Below are 15386 nucleotides of genomic sequence, written 5' to 3'. Positions count from 1 at the left end.
AGCTCACAGAGGGAAAGAAGGGAAAGGCCCAGGCAGATTAGAGTAAAAAAGGAGTTTATATATTTATAAATGCCAAATAAATACCAGAGGCCACCCAATGCCCCCTCCCAGATGGGGCAATTTCCCCCAACCCTAGGCTTCTAGGGTCTGAGACATCTTGGCCCCAAGCTACAGCCCAAGAGCAGCTGCCAGTCTGGGCTACCAGGGAACTGGGTGGGGATGATCTGTCCAGCCAAGCTCCCCCTGTGTGAGAGGCCCCCATAGCCACAGGCTTGTGTCCCTGTATAGGGCCCTAGGCAGGCCAGATTCAGGGAGAGAAGGTGGTCATCTCGAGTGAGACCCGTTGCCACAGCTCCTTGGTCTGTTTGCTGCGCTTGAGGTTCTGCAGGATGTCGTTGAACTGCATCATGCCCATGGGTGTCAGGCAGAAGGCGCTGCGGGCACTGCGGATCGCGTTCACAAAGTCGTCGTAGTCGGCAGGGGTCAGGTGAATCAAGCGGTGGTGGATGTACTGGAAGAAGATGTGTGCAGGATGAGCCGCTAAACACAGAACGAGATCCCTCTGCCCTTGCACGCTGAGTGATCTGTTCCATGCCTGCCCAGGAGGTGTTCCACCCTGCTCCACGTTTCCTGGGTTGTCACCTGCATGTATGCCTGCTGGCAACGCTGCACCAGTTGGTGGAAGGCCGGGGCACGCAGGTGGTTGTGGGCATGAGCAGGGCTCAGCCGCTGCAGTGTCTCCATGACGATCTCCTGCAGCACAAACGGGCTCAGCACCCCCTTGGCTGCCCCCACACAGAACTGGTGCACGTAGTTCACTCCTGGGGGGCAGGGGGAGGGGCATGAGACGGGGGTGGCCACCTCTGCCCTAGGGACCCAACTTTTCTCTCAGCTCTGGCCTGGCAGTCTCCCTCCACCCCAGGAGCTGAGGTAGCCCCCCGCCCCCCGCGCACGCACACATACCCGACCAAGGCCTCAACTCTGAGCAAGAGCTAGGAAGTAGGTCTGGGATAGGAAGGTGGGGGAAGCAGGTTGGGGTGGACAATGGTCCTAGGGAGGGGAGGTGTTACCCAGCTTTGCTGCCAGCCCCAGCAACCATTTGACATCATCAGTGTAGGGGGGGGAGCGGGAGAAGTTGTTGGGGTGATCATTATGTGCTCGGCGACCCAGCATCTCCAGTGCCAGCATTCCTGGGAGAGAAGAGTGGGCACACAGTGTGGGTACATTCTCTCCAGCCTCTACTCTAACCTGGTACCTGACCCACAGTTAACAAATTAGAACTATAGGAGGTGGCTGTCACTGAAAAGCCTCTGGCACAACTGCAGGTGGGGGTACAGAAAGGGATCTCCTCTCACCAACACGGTAGGCAGCATGCAGGTGATGTAGGCTGTGTGGGTTGACAGGCTGACTGTGCGTCTCTTCCTCGGGTGGTGGAAAACCTCCGCTCACCAGAGGGCTGGGCTGTGTGGTCAGGGCAGGCAATGAGGCACCCTGGATGGCTGGAAATGTGGATGCTGGATGGACACTGCTCACTGAGAGATGAGAGCCACGTGAGGAACTCAGCCCAAAGAAGAGCAGAGGGAATTCCCTCCCCCCCTCCCCTGCCCAGTGTACCTCCCCTCCATTCACCTGTTCCCTGTCCCCACAACTCACAGGCCACACTGGTGGGCAGCGGAAGCCCTGGCTCTGTGTGATAGGGATGTACTGTGATGGGTGCCATGGAAGGGACAGGGAAAGACACAGCAGTGGCAGCAAGTGAGGGGGGAGTCACTGAGTATGGGTACTGAGCCCCCAGGAATGCAGGGTGCACACCCTAGAGACAGAAAGAGGAAGAGAAGGAAGATACCAAAATTACGGTAGGATGTAACTCTCCCCTTTCATCCCACAACTGGGTATCCCTACACTTCTCTTCTTAGTTGGGCTGGGTTCCCCAGACTCCCACCACCTCATCCAGGGCTCTGACAACCTTATTCTCCCAGAGTACCCCACTCCAATCCCCCACAAACTTGTGCCCAACCCACCCACCCCAACAGAACACCGGTCTCACCTGTGGGTATGCGGAGCTGGGCACAGGGAAGACGGCAGGCCGGGGCATATGAGGCATGGGGTGGGCGGGGTGAGCTGGGTGGGTGAGGTATTGAGGGCTGCAGGGCAGGTGGGGCTGTAGAGCAGTATAGGGGTGCAGGCCAGGGGAATGACCATGCCCCAGTCCTGGACCTGGATATAAACTGGACCCCACTGAGATGACTGGCACCACTGTGGCTGCTGCTGTCACTGCCGCCGCCGCCACTGTAACCGGCTCAGTCCCTGGGCCCCCCCTGCCCTCAGGCAGCCCCCGCCCAGCCTCCCCAGCTGCCCTGATCCCACTGGCACTACAGCTTGTAGCCCCTTCACGGGCTGTGGATGAGCCACCTGCTGTTTGCTCATATAGCCAGAACCACTGGTGTGCAACCTCAAACAACACTTCGGGGTATACACCCCCACCCTTAGCCGCCTCTTCCACTGCCATACAGGCCTTCTCCAACATCAGGTTATCCTGGAAGGGAGGAGGACAGAGGATGAAGGGGGGAGGGCTTTACTCAGGATAACATTCCGTCTCTTCCAGAGTTGGCTGGTTCCCAGGGATGCCCCAGAGGTGAAGGCCAATGCTCTGTCAGAGCAGCAAATGCTTCACACACACACCACAAATACTTGTTGACCATAGAAGTCGAGGCCCTGGTTACAGTCCCAGTTCCAAACTAATTTAGCCACTTGGTCCTACCCAAGTTCCATCATGTCCCCAAGGCCTTTCTTTGCCATTCCATTGTAGTGATCATCTTGGTGCCTAAACTAAGGCCTCTATTTCCTTACTTGTGAAATAGGAACAATTATAACCTCATAAATGTACGGCAAAAGTAATGGCTGCGAAAGAACATTAGTATGTTGTTGGGAACCACCCTACCTGGTTTCAGAAGCTGTAACCCTCCCATGGCTAAGGCTGAGTAAAAAGACCTTGAGACCATAAGCCACTAAGGAGACAAAGCTTATCTCCTTGGCAGGGGTGCTGCCTCTGCCTCCTTTACCTCACCCTGCTTGGCCCCAGGCAGATGACTGGTCAGCCAATGACCGGTAAGATTCCTTGAGGGAGGGATGACCTAAGACAAGCATGGTCTTGAAGGGGCCTTCAGGGAAGGACTTAGGGCTGACTATAGAAAAGGGGTGATGGACCCTCACCCCCTGGCTTTGTCATAGCTTCAGTCCTCATCTACTTGTAAAAAGTCTCCTAATCTCTTGGCTGCCCGCATCCCCCACCTGACTTAAGCCTAAAACAATGCGGAGGTGTGTGCAGCCCTGTACTGGACAGGGTGGTTCCCTGGGGTGATCTGGCCTAAGAAAGAATGCAGAAAATCCCGTGAAACCTGTTTTGCTAAGAATGCCCTCAATTTAAACGACAAGGGTCCAAGCATAAAATGAGTTTGTTTCCCAAAGCTTCATGGCCCTTTGACTATCTGACCCTGACTCAGAATAACCCTCATAATTCTTTTTAATATTATCTACTGTTTGATCATTACTGCCTAACAATGATTTATAAGGTTACGTATATGCCCTGTATTCCTATGCAAATTAAACCCAATAAAAGCCCACTGAGGAACAGGCTCAAGGCCCTTCTCCTTTGAGAGATTGGCCACCTTTCCTCCCCAAGCAGATAGTGCCTTGGTAGAATTCTTCTCATCCATGACGGGCGGGGGTGGGGGGGTTCTGCTGGACAAAGCTCCACTACACTACACCAAGTGTCACCACTGAGGACAAACTGGCTAATTTGTGAATTCCAGGATATGGAAATCAAGAGGTGGGCCATTAGCTTTCCCCATGCCCAAACTCCTTGCCCAGATGCCCCAGAGCAGGTCCCCAGATTTCCTGTAAAAATACCTGCTCCTTGCACTGGACCAGGGCCCTCTGGATCTCATTGGGGTTCAACGCATGGGCGTGAGGCAGGCAGCTTAGGGCTAGCTCCGCAGCTGCCCTCACCATATTGGAGTCTCGTGCTCGTGATGCCCTGTCAGCCAGGGATGCAACCTCAGGAGGCGTCAGGTGTCCATCCCAGCATTCTACCAGTATAGTCAGTGCTGCACTGCCAATCTCCATTGCCTGGCCTTGAGGAAAGGAGAAAAAAGGCTGTGTCAGCATGAGCACCATTTCCACTGGGGAGTGGAAATTGGCGTCTCTCCTATTGGATCAGTAACTCTAAAGAGATAAAACTCTTGTCTTCATCAATTAATCCCCTTCCTGTACCCAAATCAAAACATTGGATTTACCTGTAATCCAGGAAACGTGGGAAGAATAGGTACGTGAGAGCCAGTTGGGAGAAACAAAGTTGTGCAGGCCAAGGGCATAAAGCCCAATCTCGAAGGCGCAAAGGTGCAGGTTGCGGTGAGGACCCTGGTGGCCCCCTGAGGAAGATGGGTGTGTGAAAATGGAAGTGCTGCTGTTGCCCCCTGCCTTGATCAGCACCGTCTTCGCCAGCTCGAAGTAGAAGTGTGCAGCTGCCTCTGATGGCTGATTGGGTACATGGGGAGCATGACTCTCGGGACGGCGGCCCTTGTACCTGAAGGGGCAATGGGGTAGAGACGGGGATTGGGGTTTCTCTGAAATGGGTGTCCAGGTAGGTTGGGAAAGATCAGGGTAAATGAGGATGTTGCGAGGACAATATTTGGATTATACTAGGAATGCGGCTCTGAGGGCAGGCCAGATCAGAGATAAGTATTTCTTCCCACTGACCTGCCAACTTCAACTGTCTTTGCTCGGGCCCCTCCACTGGCACTGGCCCGGCGACTTCCACTGGAAGATGAGGAGCCCAGGGAATCTGAGGATGAGCTGCTAATGCTGTCACTGTCCTGTCCTCGACCCCAAGAGGTGGGGGCCCAGCCCCCTCGAAGTGGCCTCCGGCTTAAGGTGGGGGAGCTATCCGATGTTGTTTCAGGGGCACTGCTGTCAATGCTGGCCATGCCTAACCCCCCAAAAGACAAGTCAGTCTCAGAAGTTCCAGAAGTCAGACTCCAGGAATATCCTCCCCACCAAGTCACCCCCCCTGGGTTGTCATACCTGTGTGCTTCTTTTTAGGCCGCCCTGGGGAGCCCCAGCCCCGTCCATTATAGCCTCCACGACTGCCAAGTGCCAGACGGCTGGGAACCTTCCCTTCCAGCCTTGGGGTCAAAGCCGCCTCAGATGGGAGACCCTCACAGGGGGAATGTGGGGAACTCTCTAGGTGGGGAAAATAGGACATTGGGATTAACCCAGGAAAGGGGACCCCAACGTGGTTCCACACCACTCATCCCCCTGCCCAGTGCCCCCACCTCACCAGGCACATTCTTCTCTGTGAAGCCCTCAGTGGGGCCTGGCCCAGCCCCGGCCACATTCCCTGGCTGAGCAGACCCTGCAGAGCCTGAGGTCAGTGGTTGGAGGGCCCCGGGGGCAGATGGACCCCCATGCTTTGAAGGAGACCTCTGGCTGGCTGTGGCTGGGCGGCTGGACGAGTAGAACGAACTCAGGGTCTGTGGCTTATGCGTCTGGCTCTCTCGGTCCAAAAGTTTGTCTAAGATCTGGAGGACAGAGAAGTGACGACAGGATGCCCTTTATCTTCTGACTTCTACTACTTTCCTGTCTCCTTGAAACAGCTTAACACCACCTCCCCAAGTTGTAACAATAGGAAAACCACCTAGAACAGCAATTTTCAGCCTTTTTCATTTCATGGCACACAAACTAATTACTAAAATTCTGCAGCACACCGAAATATATATTTTTTTGCCCCTGTAACAAAAAAGTATAATTTTCATATATTCACACCAGGTAGCTTGTCTTGGCTGTTGTCATTTTTTAATTTGACAATCTAAGGGAAAAGAGGTCAGTGCCCCTGACTAAATAAGCATTGCACATTTTAAAAATTCTTGCAACACACTGGTTAAAAACTGCTGTCCTAGAAGACAGAGGCAGTCTTAATATCTTGGTATCCTCTATAACACTTAAGTTAATGAATGACCAACTTTATGTCCTCTGCTTCTCTTCTTCCACTCTCTGCCCAAGCACTCCTGTAAGAACCACTAGTCTCTCTTGTTCTCTATGAGGTGTCCCCAAGATTCCCCACTTATCTCCTATGGACAGAACAGTTCTTTTCTCGTTGTATTGGAACCCCCTGGGAAAGATGGTGGAGCCTGCTCTCTTCCCCTCTCAAAATCCCAGTACCTCAGTCCCTTACCTTTTTGAGCTTGGCCTGATCATCCTTGTAAGTGATCATCAGTGCCAATGCCAGGTCACCCTTCTCCCGACGGGTACCTTCACATAGGAGGGGATGCTCTGCCTCGCTCACAGTTGTCTTCATGCCTGCGAGGAGGGGCTCATGGGAATTGAGAATCACCATAACTCCCAAAACAGCAGAGGTAAACAGGCCAGGGCTCCTCAGCCACCAGCATGTAAGGTAAGGAGTTCTCCTGGTCCAACACACATTCCCCGTGCAAGGTCCCCATACCCAGCCAAGCTGAGCTGTATACCCAGGAAGGTAGAGCATATCCAACACTTTAGGGAAGTTGGGGTCCTCAACCTCACGAACACTTGACGACCTCTATATCTTGATTTATGGTATTTTGTCCACCCCCCACCCCCACCCCCCCACAGAACTTAACTGACCTTTTAAACCACATTCCATATTCTACCCGCTCCCTGAGGCCTTTCCCTAGATTTTTGTTTCACTGACTTTACAACCCTGGGAACCTATAGCAACCTTTTATTAAAATCCTCACTGAAGAACATTTTTTTCATTGCTTTTAGAGAGAAAGGGAGGGAGAAACATTGATGCAGGAGAAAAACATTGATTGGTTGCTCTCCATACATACTAAGGACCAGGGATTGTAGACATTGGGACCAGGGACTTATACATGCCCAGACTGGGGGCGGCACCCACCTATCCCCAGACCAGGAATTAAACCCACATGCAACCCAAGCATGTACCTTGACTGGGAACTGAACTCGCAACTTTTCAGTTATGGGGACAATATTCCAAGCAGCTGCGCCACACCAGCCAGGGCAACACAGCACACATTTCTGCCCTAAATTCTTAAGTGTCTCACTTGAAACACACATGTCCATCCTGGCTTCCCCATGACTACAGAGCCCCTTCAGAACAAGGCCCACATCTCATGCCCTTCATAGTCTGGGCCAGGGTAGCTCAGATATGCTCAAGGTAATGACATACTCACCTAAGGCAGCAACTGCTGCCTCGAATCCAAGCTCCTCATCCCCAGGCATCTCGTTGTTCCAGTTGCGACTTGGGGGCCGGGAACCCGTGGGAGAAACCACTGAATGAAAGTTGGAGTAAGTCAAGCACATAGAAGTATCATGGGAAGAAAATGAAAGGGAGGAAACCTGAGCCCCTCATCATCCCCTCATCATTCCAGACCCTCCCAGGAAACTGCCAGATGGGTCCTAGGCAATTCAGAGCCTTGGGACTCTTGGTTTTTCCTTAAAGAAAGCTACCCCTGCCTCAGAGTCCCCCACTTGCTACAGAGTCAGGCACCATACCTGGAGCACAGAGAACATCAAAGATGAAACTGGCCAACATGAGAGGCAAAACAGGCCGATAGTCACAGAGGGTCCCCTCCCGAAGCTCCTCTGCCCTGCACCGCATGGTACTCATCTCACTTGGACCCAAAGGAATCTTCTTGAGCAAGGCAGCCACCTCAGACTCCTGGTATGCAAGCTTCACCTGAGGGCACAGAAATGACCTCATACCTCAATGCAGATCAAGATGTAAGGCTCTGAGGAGATTATAGTATAAGCCTCAGACAGAGCCTGACCTCCAAGGCCTTGGTAGAAGCTGGGGGCCGCTGTAGCTCCAAGGCAAACATTCCAACTCGAAAAGCCAGGTTGTGGTGCTCTGGGCGCTCACTGAGCACTGTCAACAGGAAGGCTGCCTTGGTCAGGGTGTTCGTAGCTACCCAGGTCTGACGGCTCGTAGATACCTTGTTCTTCTTGCCCTAAACAGAGAAGCACAAGGAGGCAGGCAGATGAGTCTGGCTCACCTTGGTGGAAGGAGGAGGCTCTCACTTGTGATTGGGCATGGGAGAGGATTAGGAATGAATGGGGAGAGTTGGAGAAGGGGGTCTCTCTCACCTTGGCAGGGGGCGGCTCTACCTTGAGGTCAGGTGGGTTGGCTAGCAGGTCTTGGGCAAGCTCCACGGTGAGGCGGCAGGCCTCACTGCTGTAGCCATGCGCATGCAAGGCCTCGGCACAGGCAAATAACACCTGGAGAGAGGCGATGGCAACAGACAGGTTGAAGCCCCAACTTTCAAGGACAGGACACCATACTCACTCATACAGCAAACATCCTGTAAGCACTTATTATATGCTAGGCCCTATACTGGTCCTGGATATACCACAGGAACTCATCTGGTTACAGAAACAAACCAGTTTGAAGCCAACTACTAGGAAAGGTCACTGGGACTTGGGACAGAGGGGTAGACTCAGGGAAGACACCTAGAGGAAGTGATCTCTAAGATCTCTTGAGACCTAAAGAGGGACAGAAGCTAACCAAGCAAGGTGAGGGAAGAACATTCCAAGCAGAAATCCCAATCTATACAAAAGCACAGAAGCAAGAGAACGTGGCAAACTACAAGAATGGTTCAAATGACTGAAGTGTAAAGGACTGAGTAGCTAGATGCAGCTGGAGAAGCATGCAAAGATCATGCCAAGGACTTTCATTTTGTAAACGAAGGGCAATGGGAAACCACAGAAGTTTTAAGCAGCAGAGACACAATCAGACATTTCAGGAAAACTAATATGAAAGCAGTAAAGAATGGACTTTAGGCAAGGCCAGTTAGTAACCTGCTATAGGGTTCTAACAGTCATGCGATGGCCAGCTGTGGCTAAGGGACACAGTCCTCTCACCTCCATGCGGCTCTCCTGTTCCAGTGGCTTCAGTCCAGCAAACAGGTCGTGCTCCTCCCCAGCCCCACCCTCGGCCTTCTCTTCCTCGCCCCCAGCCCCGTCCTGGGCATTCAAATAATATGCCTGGTAGTCATCGTCCTCCTCTTCAACTGTAGTGGTTGCCTCTTTGGTTTTGGGGAGCCCACTGCCACTCTCATCCGTGGAAGGGAGGTCGTCCCGGCTACAGACTTCCCCAGGTAGGCCAGGGGGGGCAGTAGAGGCTGTGGGGGGTTCAGGTCCTTCTGAGAAGTACACACCACCATCTTCTTCGTAAGTATCTGGGGGTTCAGGAAGGAAGGTAGAAGGGCCTCGGGAGCCACCAGAGAAAGAGCAGGGTGGCGGGCTTTCAGGGAATCCACCAAAGGTGCTGGCCTCTGCACCCAGGACCAGGCTGCTGTCATCCAGGCTCATCTCAGCCAGATCTGGCTCCAGGGAGCTGTCTTCACTGCTCAGTCGTCGCTTGCTCCCACCACTGCCTGCTGAGCCCTTGCCCCCACTGCCAGCCCCACCCAGTGCCTTGGCTTTGCCCCCACCTGGACCCATCTTATGCAGAGCCTTATCTCCCCCCTCAGCTGAGAGGCGGCGGGGACCCCTCTGTGATGAAGGGATCCCCTCACCCAACCCCTTGCGCTTAGCCCCAAGCTCCTTGGGCCGCACAGCTGGCTCAGTAGGAAGAGGGCGAGGCCGCTCCCGGGATTCCTCCAGGCCCCCAGATCTGGAGGTACCAGGCCGAGGGGGCAGGGCTCGGGCCCAGCACAGTGCCAGCTTCCGGTCAGTGCCACTGTAGGTGACACCAGGAAGTGGGTAAGCCTCTTCCCAGTTGAAGTAGCAGGCCTCTACTGCTGGCCGGAAGCCGGGGAAGAGCCGGTCCAGGGTCTTCTTGTGCTGCCCCCGCTTCACATTCTCAATCACCTTCAGCTGCCACTGGCGGAGCTGTACACACAGTTCCCTGCGGCTGTGGAAACAAAGGGGCGAGGCTGCTGGGGGACTACACTCTGTACTGAGAAGGGATGAAGGGAGTGGAGGAGACATACACCCCCCAAGCGGGGCACAGGGAAGGACCCAGGGAAGAACTTAAGCCAGCCTCTCACTAAAAGGACTTGTAAGTCACTGAGTAACCCAAATGCACAGCACCTCCCACTTCCCTAGGACTAGAAGAATGGTACTTCTGTATGTGGACAAGGAGATGAGGCTTGGTCTGTGTAGGCTGTAGTGAGCGAAGGAGGAGACTCACCGCTGGGGGCTGAGTGCAGGGTCCAGCACAGCCAACCTCCACAGTGTGACCATCTCGTCACACATGCTGGCACAGGCATGGGCCGCCACCTCTGACTGCCCATTGCTACGACCCGTGTGCCCACTGGCGCTGCTGTGTGACGCCGAGGTGCGCACGCTATACCACCAACCTGTTATCTGGAAACAAAGAGAGCTCTAAGATACACCAAAGAGCTTGGAGAAAGAGTAGCCCTCCACCGTGTCTGTCTGCCTGAAGGGAATGAGGTTAAGGGAAGGAGAAAATGAATCATTACAGGGCTATCCAACTCTGGGAGTTACCTGTTCATAAGTGAGGCACTGGTCAGTGAGGATTTCCAACAAGGGGGCAGCATTGCTGTCCCTCCGTTTGAACATCTCCCGCACGATGCTAAGCAGATTCCAGACACCTTCTGGCTCGCGGCCCCTCAGAGGGCGCAGCAGACATGCCCATTCGGCTGCAGCCGGAGGCTCCGTGGAAGACAGATACATGGAGTTCACATCACTGTGAAAGTAGTGGAGTGGAAAATGATGACCCTAAGATGGGACTGAATAAAGCAGATGAAAGGGCTTTGACACAAAAGGAACACTAACCCAAAATACACAGTATGTGGAATAAAGGATGTCCATGACAAGGATTTCTAAATCTCTCTCTGCCTCAGTCTCCCAACCTCTCAAAGGAAGAAAAATAACTTCTGCTCTGCCTAGCTAAGAAAGGACCACTCTGTGACTATATAAACCTACAATCATCCACCGGATTATTAGTGACATCTTCGATGTGCCAGGTGCTGTGCCAGTACAGAGAACAAAAGGTGGGAGGCGCAAAGCATTAACAGAACAAAGGATCCATCAACAGCCTGAGGGATGCTCCCTTTCCACCAGACACAAGGATGAACAGATCCAATTTACCTGAAGACCACAGGGGAGGGGCCGCAGAATTTGTGCAGTGTCTTCTTGATGTTATCAGTAAGTGTAGATTCATCCAAATACCAAGTACTCTGGTCAGAGGCCGAGGGCCCTGCTGTGGGGTCTGGGAGTGACAGGCAATTAGTCACCTACAGACAGGGACCTGGATTTGCCTGACAACAGCAAGCCTTTAGTAACTGGTGCTCTGCACTACCAGCTCTCTATCTTCTTACTGCCCTTTCTCACCATACTCACCTGGGGCTCCACACACTGTATTGATGGCTGTTGACTGGGAGGACAGGAGTTCATCCAGGAGACGCTGGGCTGTGGGTAGGATCTGAGGGGGAAAGTAACAAAAGCATAGGTGACCCAAGGAAGCCTGGGCCTAATAGGAAGGCTGATTGTCCAGGGAGCTAGCTGGAGCAGCATGTGCTGACCTCACTCACCTGCTGAGGGAGCTCACTGATGAGGTACTGTGCAAACTTCTGCAACTGGTCCCTCTGTAGCCGAGACAGGGACTCTGAGACTGGGGCCCGCAGACAGACTGCAGAAGCCTTGTAGGGGGACAGACAGAGAAACAGAACAATCTGAGAAAGGCTTGCTGGTGCTGAACCTGGGACTAGAGAGTCTGAGTAGGGGAGGCGAGGGGGCTCACATGGTGGCCAAGCATGCAGCAGAGAAGAGGGGGATGGAGCGTAGGATAGGGCCAGGATAAATTGGGAGGGCCTCACGTTGTGGATTCGGAAGAGACAGAGTGCCACGACATGGGTGCACCATTTGGCCCCAGCCCCACAGGTGCAGCTGCAGGAAGTGACCCGGCAGCGGTCAAACATCACAGCCACGTTGTAGGCCCCTTTTGGGGGAACCATCTGAGGTGGCACCACTGTAGCACTCAGATGGAACCCTGGGAAGAAACATGGGTATGGTCAGAAAGAGCCATTAAGATACACATCTCTGCCCCCAACTCTAGTCCTGCAGTTATTCAGACAACCTGCTCCAGCTTCTTGCAGTAAGTCCTTAATTCATAACACGTGGGATGGGAGGAGCACAAGTGCCACAGGACACAGTGGGACTCTTACCTATCTGCAGTGGGTCCTTCACAGCCCTCATGCGGAACAGCTGGTCCCCTCGCTGGAACTCATCTGCACTGCCATTGGCCAGGCATGAATACAGCCTGGGAGTGAAGAAGAGGAAGATAGAGCCCCAACTCAGCAAATGACCTCTACAGACCCTGTCAAAGACCACAATACCCTGGGTGCTCTCTCCCCAGTGTCACTCCCTCCTCCCTTTGTCTTCTTACCACAGCCCCAAATACAGTATCCCCTTTGTCCTGTGGAAAGCCCAGCACACTGTGTGAAATATAAGGACCCCGCTCCCCACCATCAGTCCTTTAGCCTCACCGAATATCCTCTTCATTCTCAGGGAAACTCCAAAAAGCAATTCGGAGCTGTAGCTGCTCAGGCACTGGGGGGTAAACTTTCTCCACCACTTCAAATGGAATATGAAATGCCACCTGCTTTGCTGACAGCTCCACCAATGGGATCACTAGTCCATCTTTGGTGACAAAGGTTGAGGGGAGGAGAAATGAAAAAAGAAATGATTACTTGGCACCAATGCCAGTGCCACATCTTGGGCCCCATCTTCACTATGAAAGGGGAGATCTGGATGAAAAACCAAAGGACCCTCCTGTCAGGACACACTACTAACCCTTAAAACTCTATCGGGGGCAAGGGAGCTAAACAACCTCAGCCCACAGCCTGCTACCTAAGTCCAAAACAGAAGATATCAGGGATATCCCAGAAACTCCTGGTCAAACAGGAGTGTTGTTCAGGACCCTAGCAAGTAAGACATTTCACAAGCCTCAGCATCTAATTTCCCACATCTCTACCACTTTAGATTCGTATTACATTGTTAACATCTCTCCTCTGACATGCTTTTCTTTAAATGCTTTTTTACTATCCCTTTTTCTCCAGATGACTCCAGACTTCTGTTTAAGGAGGGAAGACAGACCATAGCCCCAAAGGAGGGACCTCCAAAACAAGAGAGGCTGTACTTCCTTTGGCACACCTGAACCCCAACTTCCCACAACAGGAGCCCTGTGGGAGGGAGATCGGCTGTCCCAAGGGAAGAGAGCTGGTACTCCTGGAATCACCTGGAGTAGGATGGAGTTACCACTCAAGGTTTCCCACTGTTTTAATCAAAAAGCAGTGAAACACAACAGATTACATACCTCACCGAACTGCTAGTCGGATTAGAAAACAGATATAAAATCATGGCACTAAAAGGAATCTTTTTTCCTTTTTTTTTTTAATGTTCATCTCCTTATTTTACAAATAGGAAATTGAGGGTAGCCCTGGACAGGAGAGGGGTCAGGGTAATGGCATGTTTTCCTAGATTCTAACCTATTCAGGAAGATATCAGTGGTTAAAAACCTTCACCACCATGACTTCATACTTCCCTCAAAGCGAGGGAGCTCTAAGCCTCCAGGCCACCCACAGCAAATATGAAAGAAGCAGAGAAGCCATAGAAGACCCACATGAAGCTATGACCTGTGTGTGTGTGCTGTGCTCTCTCTCCAGCCAAAGCTGAAGACTGCCACTCCTAAAAAGTAACACATGTACATTTCTCTCTGTCCCAAAGGAGTGCTAGAAATCTCTGCAGGGCAGTTTGGACATACAAACCAAACCCCTCAACTGCTGAAAAAGTCAGCTTCCACTGAGACCCAGGCGAAAAACTGTGCCATGAGGAAGGCAGGGAGAGGATTTGGTGAGTCCTGAGCCTACCGAGCTTCTCTTGTCACTCTCCTCTCCATCCTCTTTAAAGCAAAATTCTTTACAGCACCTACTGGTTAATTCACCGAAACACCCAAGGATGAAAGAAGTTCACAGTGAAAACCAGGAAGAGTGCTCATAAAGAGACTCCAGAGACAATTACTCACAACCTTCCCCCAGGGCCCGGATGATGGAAATCTAAGGTTGTCGATCCAGTGGCTCCAGCCTTAACTTCTGACGGATGTTCAACATGGCCAGAAACCAAACCTCTGACCTACACTGTGGAACTATGGAATCTCCTTCACAGATCAGTTCACCTCCACTTTTTTCTTAGTGGAATCCCTTCCTGGTGCAACTGGGATCAGAGATCATCACCCTGAATCAAGAAGGACCCAGTGCACTTTGCAATGGGGTGACACACCTCAAATGGTCACTTCTTCACAGTCCACCCCCTACCCACATTCTTCTCTACTTTCTGGCTTGCCTCAGGCTGAACTCGGTTAAGTATTCCCAAGTCCTAGAAGATATTCTTTCTTACCCATCTCTAAGGCAAACGCACAACAAAAGATCTTTCTGCCGCTAATAATCCTGTTCAACCCAGGATTTCCCAGCCATCATCCCAAATTACTCACACTAACCCACAAGCACACACACACAGGCTGGTGTGGAGAAGCCACCCCAGAAAGACTAGAGAAGCGAATCCTGGAATCCTGAAGTCCGTTCAAAGCTTGATACAGCTCGTGGTCCAGGACACCTTCCGAGCAGGAACAGCTCTCGAGCAAGGCCGGAGCAGGGCCTGCTCGCGCTCCTCCCCCCAACCCCCAGCTCTCCGTCACCTCGCATTCTGGTACCGCCACTGCCACCTCCGCCACCGCCGCTGGTGGGGGAATTGGGCCCCACTGACTGTTTGCGCCATCCCCGCCAGTTCTGGCAGAGGCTCTCGGCCTCGGAGATGAAGGAACATAGCGAATCCTCCTCAAAGCGGTCCGAATCCTCGAATGAGAAGCGCTCTCCGTCTTCCCACTCCGCGAACATCAGCTCCATAGGGCCCGCACCCCCCGGGGCCGGGTCTCCCCCCGCGGATCCGGGGCCTGGGCCGCCGGCCGGGGACTGAGGGGAGGCCCGGGGCCTGAGGGGCGAGCCGGGGCTGGGGGTGGCCGGGGCGCTCAGGGCGGCCGTGCCGGGCGAGGATCTCAGGCCTGGGAGAGATACGGGACTGGGCCTCGCCGAACTGCGAGGTGCGAGCGGGGATCACAGCGAGTCTCTGAGACCCAGGGCCCGGACGAAGCGCTCGGCAGCCGGGGCCTCTCGGTATCTGCGGCACCGCCTCCCCCATCAGCTGATCTGAACTTCCGGCCGCGCCGGCCACCACCGCTTCCGCCCTCGCGCGCTAGGGGACGGACCTAGTAGGCACCGATGTAGGAGCCCTGTGTGTTTAATTGCTGCATTTCCTGCGTTTTTTTCCCTTTGAACCCACCCTCAGATACAATAAAAAGGAAGCCAACC

General features: G+C 53.2%; 1 protein-coding gene across 3 annotated transcripts; it reads right to left on the bottom strand.

The window, feature by feature from the left end:
• Positions 1-48: 48 nt before the first annotated feature.
• ZSWIM8 (zinc finger SWIM-type containing 8) lies at positions 49-15224 on the bottom strand. 3 transcript variants are annotated; one of them, XM_037055932.1, is made up of 26 exons: positions 14717-15224; positions 12510-12663; positions 12189-12283; positions 11841-12013; positions 11556-11663; positions 11365-11446; positions 11113-11233; positions 10507-10708; positions 10190-10365; positions 8917-9910; positions 8143-8274; positions 7827-8006; positions 7552-7735; positions 7230-7328; positions 6233-6357; positions 5339-5579; positions 5083-5241; positions 4759-4987; positions 4296-4585; positions 3910-4133; positions 2048-2536; positions 1630-1813; positions 1356-1532; positions 1071-1190; positions 643-753; positions 49-511 (listed from the first exon to the last, which is right to left on the bottom strand). In XM_037055932.1, exons 1-26 carry the CDS (start codon positions 14922-14924, stop codon positions 141-143), a joined length of 5628 nt encoding a protein of 1875 aa, XP_036911827.1. In that variant the 5' UTR covers positions 14925-15224; the 3' UTR covers positions 49-140. The 3 variants fall into 3 exon arrangements, with proteins under 3 accessions (XP_036911827.1, XP_036911828.1, XP_036911829.1); XM_037055933.1 differs by having other exon boundaries at positions 208-511; positions 643-821; positions 14717-15223; XM_037055934.1 differs by having other exon boundaries at positions 208-511; positions 643-821; positions 1654-1813; positions 14717-15222.
• Positions 15225-15386: the final 162 nt, after the last annotated feature.

The sequence above is a fragment of the Sturnira hondurensis genome, unplaced genomic scaffold (assembly GCF_014824575.4).
Source record: "Sturnira hondurensis isolate 20B ecotype Veracruz unplaced genomic scaffold, ASM1482457v3 Scaffold0008761, whole genome shotgun sequence".
Classification (NCBI taxonomy): domain Eukaryota; kingdom Metazoa; phylum Chordata; class Mammalia; order Chiroptera; family Phyllostomidae; genus Sturnira; species Sturnira hondurensis.
This window is presented reverse-complemented; position numbering and strand designations above follow the sequence as displayed.